This window comes from Capra hircus, chromosome 21, assembly GCF_001704415.2.
Source record: "Capra hircus breed San Clemente chromosome 21, ASM170441v1, whole genome shotgun sequence".
In the NCBI taxonomy this organism is placed as follows: Eukaryota; Metazoa; Chordata; class Mammalia; order Artiodactyla; family Bovidae; genus Capra; species Capra hircus.
In genome coordinates, this window is record NC_030828.1 from 66,939,192 (window position 1) to 66,956,431 (window position 17,240).

General features: G+C 52.9%; 1 protein-coding gene across 2 annotated transcripts in view; it reads right to left on the reverse strand.

Moving 5' to 3' along the window:
* The window catches only part of CDC42BPB (CDC42 binding protein kinase beta), a 104,894-nt gene that overhangs the window by 54,320 nt on the left and 33,334 nt on the right, over positions 1–17,240 (reverse strand). For both annotated transcript variants that reach the window (XR_001919862.1, XM_018066054.1), the window contains exons 2-4: positions 8,639–8,730; positions 2,400–2,483; positions 353–448 (exon numbers count right to left, since the gene is read on the reverse strand). Coding sequence is in view for 1 of the 2 variants with exons in the window: in XM_018066054.1 (XP_017921543.1) it covers positions 353–448; positions 2,400–2,483; positions 8,639–8,730 (272 nt within the window). In the remaining variant the exon portion in view is untranslated. The remainder of the gene's footprint in view (positions 1–352; positions 449–2,399; positions 2,484–8,638; positions 8,731–17,240) is intronic.

A 17,240-nucleotide genomic window follows, 5' to 3' on the forward strand; every position in this document is an offset into this window, starting at 1 on the left:
GCAAACCAGCACCTGCTGCCTGACATGACCGCCTGGGAAACGTGACAGAAAAGCCACTCAGGTCACGGCTCCAGTGCTCTGAATTCCCCCAGTTTCTTATTCTCACATATAATCCAAGATAGAAAACCCCCATTTCATAATAAACCAAGTGAAGACAAGAAGCGCGCTATCTAATGATCAGAGGGGAAAAGTTCACCTGATGATCACACTGAAACCAACCCTCGGGTTATCGTCAAACGCACATTTAGGCAACGACAGTCCCAGAGAGCCTTACTCGTTTTCAGTGGTGGCACACAGGAGTCAGAACCCCTGGGAAGACGTCCCGGGACAGGCCTGCAGGGCCCACACTTACCAGGTAGTTCTCGTCCTGGAAGGCGTAGTGCAGCGTGGTGATCCACTGACAGTCCCCGTTCACCAGCACGTCGCGCTCCTCCCGGAAACAGGCCGTCTGTAAAGTGGGGAGAGAGCCAGGCTGTGTCCACTGGGATGGTGCCTGCAGGGCACAGCCCCGAGTGGACACAGGCTCCAAGGCCACAGCCCCTGCCCTGCAGTGGACAGAGGCTCTGAGCGGACACAGGCTCTGAGTGGACAGAGGCACTGAGCAGACGCAGGCTCTGAGGCCACGGCCCCCACCCTCCAGGCCTGCAGTGGACGGAGGCTCTGAGCGGATGGTGGCTCCGAGGCCACAGTCCCCCCACCCCAGGACTCAGGGACCAGGTGTGTGGTGTCTCCCCATGAGGGCTCCCACAGTAGCAGAAGGATCTCTGCTCTCTCCTGCCCCCGTGGCCCCACCCCAAGTGTGTTGGGGCTGCTGAGAAGTCACCTCCCCCCAGGGGCTTGCACCCACCCCTCCACACGCCCCTTCCAGGGCCAACACACGAGATTCAGCCCAGCTCACGCTTGGACTTGGTGCACAGTATGTCAATCATAGGTTCTGTGTAACCAGGTTTAAATTTAGAAGCAATATTCAACTCTTCAAACGTGCTCATGCACCATGACTAGTGTGACAAGGTGAGTCATCTACCCCTAAAGCTTTATAATTTTTAACGTTTACCCTACACACTCATCACTCGAGATTAACATAACAAGTTACATTACATACGGCCCAACTAGCTTCTTTCATAAATCAATCACTTCCGTAAACATTTAAACTTCAATAGAATTCGCTACTAGTATTTCTTTCCCCATGTACTTTATTTGGTCCCTAAACTTTCATTTAACAGTAGCTCTTCCCCCAAGAACTGCTCCAGTGATTTTCCTGTGTTCACCGACCTGCCAGCGATGACAGGAAGGGCTGCTGGGGCTGTCGGTGATGGGTGAAGATGGAGAGGGGGGACGCGGAGTGGACAGGGCAGGGCCGGGGGGTGGGGCAGAAAAGGCCGAGTCATGGGACGCCTGCATTTCGAATCCAGGTGACCACAACACTGGTGACAACTCAGTCAACCAACACACGCTTGAGCAATGACACGTGTAAGACCTTGTGATGGGTGCTGCAGCTGGAAGAGAACATGAGTGTCGACAGGGGAGGGGGGAAGCCACATGTGCTTTAAGAGGACGGAGCTGGGTGGCCAGCAGGCTGCTGAGGCGGGAGCCCCGGAGAGGGAGGAGGGACGGCCTGCGCTCAGGAGAGCTGCATGGCCATCAGCAGCGCTGGGTACTGTCCACACAGCGTGACCACTCGCATCGGCAGGTAAACATCCATGAAAACAGCAAAGGGGCCACGTGGAGCTACCAGGAGGGGTCAGAGTGACGGGATGAGAAGGAATTTCCAGAGGAGGAGGTGGTGGTTCCGGACGGGGGTCCCTGGGGCAGACAGAGGGCAGCAGCGGCCTGGAGGGGGATGGAGGGGACAGGGAGAGCGAGGCCAGGGCCACGAAACAGCGGCCACCCAGATGGACAAGGAAGAAAGAAACAGGCTGCCCTGTAGTGGTCACCTACTTTTATTTATAACCTTCCCTCCCCTCGAGGAGGGAGGGCAAAACATTCCCAGATTCAAGAATCCCTTCTGCACCGGGAGCAGAACTGAGATAAGATGCCCGAGGGTTTTTTCCTGTTTTTTTCCAGGCCCATGATAGCTCAGCTCCTCGACAGGGGCTGAACCCACACCCCGTGCAGTGGACGCTCGGAAGTCCTAACCACTGGACCATCGCCCCCAAAGACACACCCGAGGGGGCTCTCGAGAGAGGCACCTGGCCAGGAGCCGACACCAGGAGGGGCGGGTGGGAGGGGCTGAAGGCCTGCCGACAGAAAGCAGCGGCTCTCATCAACGAGGGAAGGACGGACAGATGGAAGGAAGGTCCAGACGTGCAGGACTGCGGTTCTTACCCGCTGGGCTCCATCAGACCTTTCCTGACAGAGACACTGCCAGTTTACGGATTTATTTAAGGCGCCACACTTACCTCTGCTCTTTTCAGCATTTCCCACTTGTTGAGGATTTTCATGGCGTATATTCGTTCAGTGTTCTTCATTTTGACAACAGCAACCTGTCATACAAATGAGAGTTCAACAAAAATTCAGTTAACGAAGCACAAAAGGTCAGCAGCACATTTCATTAATTACAGAGAAAACTTAACTGCCTGGAAACCCTGGAAAATGAGCTGTTAAGTAAAGTTTTCTATATAAGTAAAGATCTGCCATTTTAAACATCAAAACTTGATTTTAGGACTTCCCTGGTGACACAATGGGTAAGACTCCACCTGCCAACGCCCGGGACACAGATTCAATCCCCGGTCTGGGAAGGCTGCATGCGCCTCGGGGCAACTAAAGCCCGCATGCGGTACGCCCCGAGCCCGCACCCCGCGCTCGGCCACAGGGGAAGCCACCGCAGGGAGAGGTCTGAGCACCTCACCCAAGAGTGGCCCCTGCTCTCTCGCAGCTAGAGAAAGCCCGAGCAGCAACAAAGGTCCAGTGTAAACAAAAATAAAAATAAATTGATTAAAAAAAAAGTCAGTTCTAGCCACATGAGGCCTGAATGATCGCAGTCGCTGGCTCAGCCTCCATCACTTCGGAGCTGAAGCACCGGAGCACGCGGCCTGCCGGCCTCCCTCTGGGGTCTGCGTGTTTGCACAGCGATGGCTTTGCATTCTGTCAGGGGCTCCCAAGCTCCCCTCCTGCATTCTGGGGCTTCATCTCCCCGCACACCCAGCCACCCCCACCTCCCAGCCCTGCACACGCCAGGACTCGCCTCCGGGATTTTTTCTTCACAAGGGCGGTGAGTAACTGCGGTAGGGGATGTCTTCCTCTTATCTCACTGTTCACTGAACCCAGTGGGCAAGGAGCAAGTGGCTGATGCTCTCTCTGGGCTGGCGCAGCAGCCCTACCACAGACCATCACGTAGCTCCAAGGGCTTTTCAGGTGGAGCTTATGTACGAGAAAAGTGGCCCATGGGGAATGTCGTGACACGCACGTGCGGTGCTATATGTGGTCTCAGCTGTTACATAACCATGTATTTACAAAACGCGGGGTGAGAGGCTGTGGGACAAGAGAGCCTGACCACCGCTGTCTCAGCTAATTTGCTCTTTCCCTACGGGGGCTCCAAAGTGTAACCTGGGCAGATTCACTTCTTTGTGCCTCAGTTTCTACAACTAGGAAATGGACAACAGCAGGACTGTCCTAAGACTGTTGTGTGAATCAAAAGACTCGACACGTTCAACGTGGCTCAGGATGGTTTAGGCACATAGTTATTAGCCCTTGGCATGCTGGCTGTCAGCCATATTCTTCAAGGTACAACTCAAATGCCACCTCGTCCAGGAAGTCCTCTTGGACTTCTGGTCCCCATCAAATCTAAGATGAATTCTTCCATCGCTGCACGTGAGAAGTGATGTCTGCACCGTCGTATGGCACACCCTACCCTATATAAATAAATCACTCACTCGTTGCCCTAAGTCCCCATCACAAAACCATAAGCAGTGATACTGACCCCTGCACCTGGGCTCTGCTGCCAGGGGCTGCCACACACAGGGATGGGACAGAGAGTTCCAAAAGCGAACCACTTATTCCCCTGCTTTCTAAACACCACCACACAGCAACATCATCGCAGCAACCACAGGAGCTGACACGCACAAAACACCGCTTGTGTCCGGGGCTGTGCCGAGCAGCGGACCCACTCTCTCTCAGCTCACCCTCTCCACAGTCCTAGATGGGGGCTACTTCTAATAACGTCACAGGTGTGCCATCTGAGATGCAGAGCCTCACTCCCTCAGGCATGTGCTGGGAAGGACTATTTTACAACTATGGTCACAATTAGATATAATCCTCCCAGAGCCTGCAGAGGGTCGGAGGTACGTGCCCTGCACTGCTGGGCTCCTGGCCAGGGTCCCCTCCACACAAGTGCCCACGACCACCCTCTGGCCCTCACCCCCCTCACCCCGTCACCGCCACTCCAAGGGCCGCTCCCCTCACACCACACCTAAGTGGCCGTCTGTCCACTGCCGGTTCAGAAACCACTGACCAAACTTGCTACAACTCTGAATAAATTAAGAATAACAACAAATAACAACAAGTGCACATTTAGTGGGCTCTCCAACATGTCTAAGAACAGGAACTCTGGACACACACTGCCATCATGTGAGGAGTGTCTCTCTCTTCCTGGGAATTAGCTATAATCTGAGAGAGTAAGATATTAAGTGGAAAAAAACTACTAGTGCTTAGTACAGAAATGGTCTAACCTGGTAAGCAAGGTAGAGCTGCTAACCTTTGAGAAAAAGAATGAGATTCTGAAAATGACAAGCATCACTGACGATCCAGACCTTGCCGGGAACGAGACGCAGACCACCAGAGAGCGTGGCTCTAGAGAGGAGCTCTGCCAGGGCACAGAAAACTTTCAGATAACACACAGGATGGTTCTGATAAAACACACACGCACAGAGGCAGGGAAGGAGGGGGAGGGAGCTCAATCGAGAGCAGCACAGCTATAAAGTGATCAAGAAAGTGAGATAAAACGTCAACAAAGGGGCATCTGAGTAAAGGGCTGAACCGATCTCTGAACCGTTCTATGCACACAGCTGTTTTCTTAATTTGAACCTGTTTCTAAACAAAGCTTTCACAGCTTTGCTTCTTTAAGTCATCCTAGAAACAAGGGGCAGCAAGGCAGGGTGGCTGGACACATGGGCTTTGCGTCAGGCACAGGGGTCAGTGCTGCCCCCACCGCCCACCCAGGGTCAGGCCCCCAGTCTGCGCCTCAGCCTCACATCTTCTCCGTGTCTGTGAAAGCATGTGAGGCTTGTGGTGCCAAGCACAGAGTCACCCTCGGGGACCTGCCGTCACGTCCAAAGCCACGGCCCTGGGCACCACACCTCAAAGCCGGGGAGTGGGCCCCACTGCAGATCCAGGGTCAGAGGAACCTCTCGGGCTGCTTCTCCACGCTGAGGGGAGGACGGAGACGTGTTCAAAACTCAGGAACAAGCCAACACCCTGAGACTCCAAGCCCTGGCTGAATAATAACCTATTCGCTGAGCTCTGCTACAATTCTGAGATAAGAGGGACATCCTCCACTCCAAGCGGACTCTGCGAGTTCTGTGTACAGGCAGGGCTCTTGAACAGTGCCGCCATGGTGTCAGAGGCACAGGCGCACATCCCTGTCTATGCACGGGTGCACACACCCCTGTCTGTGTATGGGTGTACACACCCCTGTCTGTGTATGGGTGTACACACACCTGTCTGTGCATGGGTACACACACCCCTGTCTGTGTATGGGTGCAAACATACCTATCTATGCATGGGTGCACACACCCGTCTGTGTATGGGTGCACACACCCCTGTCTGCGTATGGGTGCACACACACCTGTCTATGCATGGGTGCACACACCCGTCTGTGTATGGGTACACACACCCCTGTCTGTGTATGGGTGCACACACCCCTGTCTGTGTATGGGTGCACACACCCCTGTCTGTGTATGGGTGCACACACCCCTGTGTATGGGTGTACACACCCCTGTCTGTGTACGGGTGTACACACTCCTGTCTATGCATGGGTACGCACACCCCTGTCTGTGTATGGGTGCGCACACCCCTGTCTGTGTATGGGTGTACACACCCGTCTGGGCATGGGTACACACACCCCTGTCTGCGTATGGGTGTACACACCCCTGTCTGCAATAGGGTGCACACACACCCGTCTATGCATGGGTGCACACACCCGTCTGTGTATGGGTGCACACACCCCTGTCTGCGTATGGGTGCACACACCCATCTGTGTATGGGTGCACACACCCCTGTCTGTGTATGGGTGCACACACCCCTGTCTGTGTATGGGTGTACACACCCCTATCTATGCACGGGTGCGCACACCCCTGTCTGTGTATGGGTGTACACACACCAGCCTATGCACGGGTACACACACCCGTCTATGCACAGGTGCACACACACCCCTGTCTGTGTATGGATGTACACACCCCTATCTATGCATGGGTACACACACCCCTGTCTACACACAGGTACACACACCTGTGTACAGTTGCACACACAAGGCAGATCTGCACAGACTCTCCCCCATCCCTGGCTTGTCACGAGGAAGCAATCATTCAATTAAAAACACGTGTGAAGAACACTCAGGACACAACAATGATTAGGGCATTCCCATTTCCACGATCCGCTTGGTGCTCTGGAGACAGAGAAGCTGAAACGGGGCCACATTTCAGGCACGTGTTGACAAGACCACTCCGGGAGGAGCGGCAGTGGTAGGAAGGCGAGCCACAGAGCCCGAACTCCAGCTGCGCTGGCAAGGGCGGCACCTGTGTGCAGCGAGCCGATGGCCACAGGAGCTGGGTGAGGAGGGCTGGTGTGGGGGCCCAGGGAGGGCTGACTGTGTGCCTCATAGAGAAGCTGCTAAACCTGGAGAGGGAGCCAGGGCTGGACTCCAAGGATGCGTCATCTCTCTTCATCCGGGAGGAACTGAAAAGTGATCGATGTTATCTTCTTTGAAAATCGGAAACTGACTTTCGCGTTAAGTTCTTTGGCAAAAAAGAGCACTAAAAATAACTTGTCAACTATTCGGGCACAACTTCCTTCCTTCCTTGTGCTTTTGTTTTCTCCTCCCGAAGGCCATCCCTGTCCTGCCCTGGGCTCTCCTCCTGCTCCCTACCCCAACACCCTACAGGGCTTGCTGTCAGTGTGGAGCTCTGAGTTGCCAGCGCTGTGCCCAGCAGACCGCCCCACTCCTGGGAGGGGAGACAGTCGGTGGAAGGGTGTACTGAACTGAGCTGGGTTTCAGTTTGAAGAGAGATCTGCTGTTTCTCCACGGAGCTCACTTTTTCCCCTGCTCGGGGAGGGTAGGGCTCCCAGGAGGTGGGGGCTCTGAGGAGAAAAGGGAAGGACTTCTCCAGGAATAGGATGCTCCGTACTGACTGGGGAGCTGGTTGCAGAGGAGCAGACGGCTGTCATAACTAGAACCGTTCACCCAGATCTGTGCATCTCATGGGGAGGTGCACCTCAGTACCTGAAAGCAACAGCCAACATCCCCGTCCCGCCCCAGCCCACAGCCGGTCTGGGGTCGCCCCGGGTCTGAGCTGCCCCAGTGGCGGGCCACCCCATCCCCTGCGGCCTGGAGAGATCCACTCTCAGAGCTTGTGGGGAGAGGAAGGTATGAGGAGGACAGGCCCCCACAGAGCGTGGGCCAGGGTCTGACCCGAGGCCGAGGGTTTCCAAGGAAGAAACAGGAGCGCGACACACAGCTGCCCACATTTACGCCGGCAGGCCAGGCTTTCCCACACAGGTGTTCTGAAGGCGTTTCCACAGCAGCTCTCTCCTCCTGGGTGTTCTACTGAAGCCTGCAGATATAGCGCGGCTGTCACCAGGTGCTGGCAGCGCAAGAATCATAAAAAACGCTGAAATGTTTTCTAAAAACAGATGCCAGTCCGCAGCAGTCATGAGAAACTCCAGGGCAAAGAAGCCATCTCATTAAATCCTGCTCTGCTTCCTTCCGTGTATATTTCGCCCCATGTGAAGTGTACGCTGCGCACAGCGAATGCTATCTCACAGTCTGCAGCACTCGAGTCACGTCCAGCAGGGTCGCTGGCGAGCAGAGCACACGCGTGGCTGGGACGTGACAAGGCACTTGGCTCACCAACACACGCAGCTCCTGGCCCAGGAGCGCTGAGGCAAATCCGAAGGAACGGCGTTACTGCAGTTCAGTGAAGAGCCCCCTGCGAACGCACCGGATCCTGGCCCGCTGCTGGGCGGCCCGTGGAGGGTGCTGGGTGTGGAGACAGGAGGTCAGCGGCTCCGGCCCGGGTGCACAGGCTGCTCCCATCTGCACCTCCAACACACACACACGCCTGGACTCAACCCCACGAGGACCGACAGGCGGCGGGCAGGCTACCAACAGTGAGCACCGCCGAGACGGTGGTTCTTTTTTTCTAAGACTTTTTTCAGCTGACAAATAGATAATTTTAAAAACTTACTCTGTAAGAAAGAACTATTCTGGTCCAGACAATAGGGTAATTCACCAGTCACCACCTTTTTTTTTTTTTCCTCCTTAATTCTATCTTTCAGATTTTATCCACCAAAAACTCTCCAAATGATACCAATAATTACCTCATCTCAAAATCAACATACAGGACCTTAGAAAGGCTAGATAACAGTTGTAGGCAAAACTGAAGGATGGGAGGGAGGGAGGAGGGAGGGAAGACGTCTACCTCACCTCGCCGAAAGCGCCTCTTCCGATCACTTTAATGATCTCGAAGTCTTCTCGATGGAGCTGCATCTCCTTCACCAGCTGCGTGAACGGTTTTGCTACAAACGAAAAGAAGTCAAATCAACAATTTGCTCTAATAAGTTGATAACAGATAAAAATTTTATAATTGGGCATTCTAAGAAGTTATATTTTACTTAGAAGCAGTTTACTTTTTAAATGAATACTTTTTAAAACATGCAACATATCCGTAAGGGTTTCCTTGGCAACCCAGTGGTAAAGAATCCACCTGCCTAGGTAGCAAAAGGTGGCTCAATCCCTGCAGAAGGAAATGGCAGCCCACTCCAGTACTCTTGCCTGGGAAATGCCATGGACAGCCTGTGGGGTTGCAAAAAGAGTCAGACACAATGTAGCGACTAAACACCAACCTTTGGGAAGGCATGGACAGCTGGAGAATCAGAAGTTACACGAGATTAAGGTGGGCATTCATACTGGACCTGTACTTCAACACGTGTCATAACAAACACCGTCACAACAAAGGCCCCCTGGGAAACTCAGGGCAGTGGGGCTCTCCCCAGAGCGAGCTGTGGACGCTCGACTCTCCTGCAGGGCAGCACAGGCCAGCGGGCCAGATCTGTGACCTCTGGGTGCCACGCGTCAGCCTGAGGGACTCCAGGCACTCTCCCAACTCCCGGTAACCAGCTTGAGTTGCTGGAGCCCCCGGCGGTGCCGGGGGGCAGGCTGGGAGCACTGCGCCCCCACGCAGGCCGCACGCCATTCTCAAGGTTCACTGTGTGATCACCCACGCTTCAGGGAGAAGAAAACAGAGCCAGGTTCCTGTGCAATGTGGACCGGGTTGGACAGTGTCTCCCCAACAACCTGTGGATGTGATCTGACTTGGAAGTGGGGTCTCTACAGATGTCATCAAGCTAAGAGGAGGTCCCAAACCCAGCACGACTGGCACCCACATACAAAAAACCTAAACCAGAGAGACGACGAGGGGAGTCACGTGAAGATGGAGGCACAGAGCCCAGGGGTTCAGTGACAAGGAAGGGGTGCCCCCAACTGCTGCTGCTGCCAGTCGCTGGGAGAGGGAGGGACAGGCTTTCCCCAAGGGCGTGCAGAAGGAGCACGGCCCCGCTGACCCCCCGACTTGGGACTTCTGGCCCCAGAGCTGTGGGAGAACAGGAGCTCTCTGCTGCTCTGGGGCCCCCAGCTGGTGGTGAGCTCTCAGAGCAGCCCCAGGTCGGGAGCCCCACCGGCACAGGACGCAGCGTGACCGCCGTCCGCCCGGCCCTCACCTGGCCCGTCACAGCGCTCACACCCTCAGGCCTGCAGTCCTGTGTCTGGCCGACCTGGACTTGCTCTCCACAGCTCTTTCAGGTCCTCCACGAGGACAGCTTCGCCAGCACTGCCCTGGGGGGACGTGGGCAAACGTACGAAGGTTCTCTCTGGGTTCTCTGTTATAACTGCATGTGCACCTACATCAGTTCAGTTCAGTTCGGTTCAGTCGCTCAGTCGTGTCCAACTCTTTGCAACCCCATGACTCGCAGCACGCCAGGCCTCCCTGTCCATCACCAATTCCTGGAGTTCACCCAGACTCACGTCCATCGAGTTGGTGATGCCATCCAGCCATCTCATCCTGTCGTCCCCTTCTCCTCCTGCCCCCAATCCCTCCCAGCATCAGAGTCTTTTCCAGTGAGTCAACTCTTTGCATGAGGTGGCCAAAGTAGTGGAGTTTCAGCTTTAGCATCATTCCTTCCAAAGAACACCCAAGGCTGATCTCCTTCAGAATGGACTGGTTGGATCTCCTTGCAGCTACATTCTCTCTCCTCAAATCCTGCAAATCTCTTCTGGACTTCTAATTGAGCTCCACATTCTTAATTTAACTCAATTATTTCCTCCTTAAATAGCTGCCCAGTCCACCAAGGTTTGACAAGCAAGGTTTGCTGATCCAAGGAACAAAGAGTAGCAGAAGGTTCTTGGCTCCTGCTGGTAGTAAATGACCACTGCCGCCACTGTAAATATCCATCAGCGCCGAGATTAGGGAACAGAACACACCGGGTCTGAATTATTTAGGGGCGAAAAGCAAGGCTAAAGAAAACTCTTGAGCTAGAACTTCAAAGGTCACCTATGGTGCCTCATGATTTATTTCAAACATCGCCCAAAATATCCATTCTCAGGAATCCTCATGGAAATGCGGACTTTCAACAGCCATTGAAGACCATCACCTCTCTCAGCATCTTCTGGGGGAACCAAATGGTACCTTCATTTTACCGTGAAGAAGACACTCCCGGCAAAGCTGACGTGCCCAGCACATCCTCCCCCAGCAGGAGAGCAAGCCTGGGAAGGCGATGCTGCGGCGCTCCTGGGAAGGAGCTGAGCCTTGCGCATGCAGTGTGTGCCCGGCAGACGCTCCTCCTGGCGGGGGCTCCACATAGCGCGGGGCACTCTGCTGCAGCCCGCTGTCATAAATGCGCAGGCCCAACAGCAGTGTTCATGGAGGTCAAAGACAACTCACCCCACCTGTGCTGCAAATCCTTGTAACTTCCCACGTTCCCATTCCAGCCCTTGATTGTAGACACAGTAAATGTCCATACAGCTATTTTTCATATTTTGCTTTCAATTTCTCATGTTTTGCATCTTTTCTAAACCACTCAACTATCATTTTAACAGTTGCATAATATTTCAGTAAGCTGACACACCCACAACTTCAGCACAAGCTCCTCCTTGTGCTAATTCTGGGGAAACAGCGATGAGCGATGAAAGAGCTCCAGAAACCCTGGGGGAGCTCGTGGAGACAGACAACCACCTCACTCCCAACAGCTGCTAGTCCATACCTTCCATCAGGTCGAGGATCTTGTGCCAATACTAGGTCAAGTTCAGCAGTGTGCCTCCATATCCCAGCATGATGCATGGCGCATAATAGGTGCTCAACAAAGATGAGTTTAGGTAAATAACCGGTTGAGCTGTTGGCACTGGAAAAAATCCCTATTTTTCAGTATTCAGTAAATATTAGGTTTTCACATTTTAATTCCATTTCTTTGTCTGATAACGTTATTGAGGCATTTTTTACATATCATGTAATCCACCCATTTCAATGGTTTTTAGTACATTAATCAAATTGCACAACCACCACTATAAATCAGTTCTAGAAGATGTCAGCTCTCCCAGTAAGATCTCTCGTGCCATTTACTGTTTCCACCTCCTGCCCCAGGCAACCACTGATTGTCTTTCCGTCTCTGTAGATTTGCCTTTTATGGACATTTCCTATAAACGGAATCAAACAGTATGTGATTCCTCATGCCTGGCTTCTTTCACCAAGTATCATGTTTTTCAAATTCACATTATAGCATCAGTAAGACCTTCCTTTCTATTGCCAACCTCTTCTAAAATTTGGTAGTTTGAATTTTGCATTACCTTATTTACTTTTCTGCACATCAGTTCCTCAACTGGAAATGGGCCTAATAAAAATATCTACCCCGGGGACTTTCCTGGTGGCCCAGAGGTTAAGACTTCACCTCCCAGTGCAGGGGAGGCAGGTTCAGTCCCTAGTAAGGGAGTTAAGACCCCGCATGTCTTGGGCCACAAAAGCAAAACATAAAGTGAGCAATATTATAACAAAACTTCAATACAGACTTAAAAAAAAAAAAAAAAGAATATCTTCCTGGGAGGGTGGCAGAGCTTAAAGGTTTACTTCTTTAAAATTATTTCCTTATGATGAATAAATTTGCAAGAAACTTTTCATACACACAGATTTTTCTTTCTTTTTTTAACACTATTTTAAGTTAATTTTTAGGATGAAATTCCAGGACTCTCCTCTGGGTGCTAACATTTTTCTGGTTCCTAACCTGTCTTCCACCCCACACTGATGCCTTGTCTTCCTTTGAAATTAAAACATTCCTTGATGCCTGGTGAGGTAATGTTCTCCCATATCCGGCTGTATGCCCTGGGATGTTAACTATCCATTCATGACATCTGCTCATTGACCTCATGACCTCATGACATCTGCTTCACCCTTTTTAATCAACTGTACGTTAGTACTTTACTTTGGTTTTGTCAGACATAACAACTGTAAACACCAGGCCTCCACTCTGCTGCCTCTTTTCATCTGAACTGCACTATTTTTATTTTATGGCAATTATTACTTTTAATAAAACCAACTTCACTTTTTCTATAATTCTATTCTTAGGGCTTAGAAAGTTGTAACTCTTTAATAAAAGATCTGATAGTCAACCCTATTTTTGGCTAAACAGCTTTTTAAAACAGTCAACTCATCATTCATCTGTTGTTCAGAGTACTTTGGAACCTGGTTAGAAACGTCTGTCTTGATTTCCAGTGGTGACTATCTGTAAGCAGGTGAACAGTCCAGGGAAACATCCCCAAGTTCTGCTCACGCCTCCCGTATTGGCAGGAGGCGGCCATGTGGCCGCGGAACCAGGAAAGTCCTGGTTTCCTTCCATCAGGGGAGTCAAGTTCTAAGTGGGACACCTGGTAGCTCTGCTACCTTAGAAAAGGCATCTGCTCCTCTGACTAAATTTTCCATAAAACAGGCAAAAAGCCCCTCCTCCTCAGGGGCCCATCAGCAGGGGCTGAGGCAGGGAGGCAGGAGGCCCCTGTGGCAGAGGAGCCCCAGCCGGCTCTCTCGGTGCCTCTTTTTTCCGCATCAACGGTCCTACTTGATGCTCCTCAAGCTGTCCTCTTACTTTCTTGATGAAACAATTTTTATTGTTTATGCGTTCTACACAGCTCTGAACAACTTCCCTGAAATGCATGACCACGGGTTTATCCAGTCCAATCTGATAAACAGGGGAAGAACCATGGGAACACCCCAAATGAAAGCTTGAAAAGATAAAGGAAGTAAGACTCAAGCAACAGGAAGTTAACTATGAGAACAAAATCTAATTTTTAAAATAAAGAGCACTAAAAAGAATCCAGAAGGAAAGCATTATTTCTGAAGAATCCTAAATATCTTCAAACAGTTCTGAAGACACAGTAAAAATGTTACAGTGCTAGGTAAAAATCACTGAGACTGCATTAGCTAGAACCCAAACAGAGAATCACCTCAGAGCAGCAGGCCTCCTGCAAGCCCAGCAGCGCTGAGAGGCCAGAAACCGCTCTGGCGGGAGGGACTGAGGGAGACAAGGCGAGGGGAGAGAGCCACCTTTCCAACAGGGCGCCAGTGTCAGCTCAGAGGCCAGGGAGCCCGCCCTCCGGACCAGGCCGCGTCTGGAGGCAGAGCCCACGGGCGTGTCTGAGGAAAATGTGACAGACAGGGCCGGTGGCTCGGAAACTGAGGAGATGCAAGTGCGCGGGATCACCATGAAGCAGCAGGGGCAGGAAGCAGCCGGTACACCCGGGGACCCGGAGAGCCACAGGGAGAAGCAGGGCCGGTGAGGCTGGGCACAGGGCTCCGCACAGCGGGCACTCAGAGGGTGGGCGGCAGCCGGGGTCTCTGAGCACGGAGGCAGGTCATAGGGGCTGGAGGCCCGCAAGCTGAGAGGGGCACTGGCCAGCTGCTGCGTGGGAAAACACCCAAACCGGGGCCCACAGCCCACGACCGGAAGACACTTCCTGCCAGGAAGAAGCTGGGGGCCAGGTGTCCCCTGCAGAGGTGAGCCCAGATTCAACTCTGAAACTCGGGATGGAGTCGGGGCTGCGCGGAGCCCTCTGCCCAGGGTTCACAAATGCCACGAAGGAAGAGGAGCCGGCAGGAAGCTGCCAGGCCCTTCTCCCTCCTCCAGCCCCCTCCGTCTCCCTCCGGGGCGCCCTGGGCAGAGCCCAACAAGGAGCAGGGTTAGAGCCCAAACTGGGCGATGCTGGGGTGAGGAAGACATCCGTGTGGGAGACACAGTAAGAGCAGGGACAGGGGGCTTGTTCCACACAGAAAGCCTGATGCCCTCAGTAACCAGACCCAGGACCATGGGAGCCAGGACGACGACTGTCAGAAAAGGGAGGACAAAGGCCCCTCAGTACTGGATTAGAAGTGGGGGCAGCAGTGAGAACTCACGGCTTTCAACGTGTGGATGTAATCGGTGTGCAAACACACACACAGAAGCCGCACTCTGTCTCCATGGAGGGCCAGGAGGCAGCACCACCCCAACAAGAAGCATCATTAGGAAAGATCTTGGTTTCTAAACACCATTCTCCAGCTAAGGAACCAGGGCTCCTCCATCGATTCCAGAGCTGGGTCAGGCAAGCACAGGTGAGCCTGGAGCCCCCTGTTGTGCCCGAAAGCAAGCAAGCACTCAAAGAATGAGAGTGAATGGAAACAAACAGTCACAGTCACAGATCATCCCACCCATTAAATAAAACAAGCTCAGAAATACACAAGGATAATAAATTAATCTGATGAGAAATGGGATATTTACAGTTTCAAAGTACATCCAAACGGATACTAATGGATCGAACAGAGACACAGCGACCTCACAGTGCAGCCTGGCCAACAGGCTGCAGACCCGGGGATCGGAGGGAGACTGCACCACCCAGAGGACACAACGAGAATCACCACGTTCTGGACTCTGAACTCAACCACGAGGACACAGGAGCGAAGCCTAAGCTGTGGAGACAGTCCACGAAATGACTGGCCTACAGAGGGCTCAGCCGTGACAGTTAGGCGAGGCCAGGCACATCCCCGAAAAGGGAGGGAGACAGGACGGAAGCACAGAGGGGCTGGGATCTCGGCCCCTCTGCTGTGGGAGAAGGTGGGACAGTGGCCCTGGGGGAGTGCCATGCTAAGTCCTGATCTGAGGGTGCAGACTACGGCGTCCAGGGAACACACACTCAGCCTTCAAGGGGGGGTTATGTAAGCAACTCACCCTCGAATTGTTGAGGGAATTCTTTATACTGCTATCTGCAGCTTTTCTGTAAGTTTGAGACTGTTTCAAAACATTTAACCTCTTTTTAAAGATCATCAGTTGGTATCTGGAGCGTGGGTGGGGCTGTGGGGCAGGCATGGGGGTGGGGGCGCCGCCTCCCACCACGGTGGGAGGAAGCATAGATGAGGATGACGATGCTGCACCGGGTCACCCTTTGGAAGAGCGCTGCCTGCGATGTGGGCGGAGCAGGGGGAGACTCCAGGGCGAGTGGGTGGGCAGCAGTGATGGACAGGACTCATGGCTCCTGCTGCAGAGTCGGAGTCGGAGACGAGACCAAACGGACTGTTCTCCCAAGAGTCTACTGCTGGTTCATGTTTTCAAACAAGTGTCTCACTTCAGAGCAGCCAGCTGACCCCAGGGTGGCTTCCTATTGGGAGGAAACTGGAGCTCACTGGGAGGGAGCCGGGCAGCAGCATTTTGAAGGCTGCTCCACTGACTAAGCCTAGAGCTCCGGTGCTCTTCAGAATACAAGACCAGGATTCTATGAGCTGTGCCCAATGGGGAACAAGCAGCTTGTCACAACACTCTTTTAAACAGTCAGGTTGCAAAGCAAAATCACAACCAAAACACCATTAGGGATTCATTTGAAACATAATTTATATTAAGATTCTCTCAGAAGTCAGATATTATGGGTAGCTTGAAGAAAACAGATTCATTATAATGCTTAAAATAACATTTGCTTTTTCATGGTAACAATGAACCCACAGATTCTGAAGTAAGACAACACAACTACTCCGAACCTTAGAAAAAGTAAGGTGACCTCTCCTCTCATGCCAGCAACCGGCAAACACGGGAGGGCCCTGCACTGGGGCAGCACGCCGGGCGCGGGCTGGCCGGCCCGTGGGGACCCACGCTCAGCGACTGCTGGGGTGGGCACCACTCGGAGCCCCGCCCCACACACACGGTGGGTGACCTGCAGCTGTGGCCTGAGACCGCCCCCAAGAGCCCACCCCATCAGGCAGTCACAAAGCCACCACCCCGCCCTCCGGTGCTGGCCTGCATGCACCCTCCAGCCCTCAGCACCATCTTCTCCCAAACCAGCACCGTCCCAGCACTTCCCTGCTGCCGACCTGAGCATCCTTCAACAGAGCTTGCTGCCGCCCCTCCTCCACAACACCCCGTGGGCCCCTCAGTCCCACTACACTCATCTTTCAGTGCCTCGGGCCTGAATGTGGTGTTACGAAGCAGGGCCCCGTGAGGGGTACCCCGCCCCCCACGCCCCCCACAAGTGGAACACAAGGGAACCAGCAAACACAGCTGCCTCAGCAACCAGTCATCAGGAAAGGTGACCATCTCCACTAGGAGCACCTTCATTTTTTTCCTAAGAATACATTCAACAACTTGGGATATTTTCCTCCAAAAAAAGACAGAATAAAGCTTAGCCCTTAGACAGCTAAACCTTGATTAGGAAAAAAATTTTCCTATTCTCTTCATTCTTCCATAACCTAATCCTCCTCCTACAGAACTTCTCATGATTCTAAAGGGCAATCAATCAATCAGCCAAGCAAGGACAACCAGTGGCAACTCCAAGGGCAAACGGGGATCTCTATGTTCGCTCTAAACAGAGAATAGCTTTACCAGGAAGGACTGGGGCAGAGGGAGACACTTTCGCTGAAACTGACTGAAAATGTGAAATGAGAAACTGATGCCCCACCCTCTGGTTTGTTTATCTAGGGAGGAAAGAGCAGACCAGCTGGACGAGGTGCCGGAAGGGGCGGCCTGGTGTTGCGGGG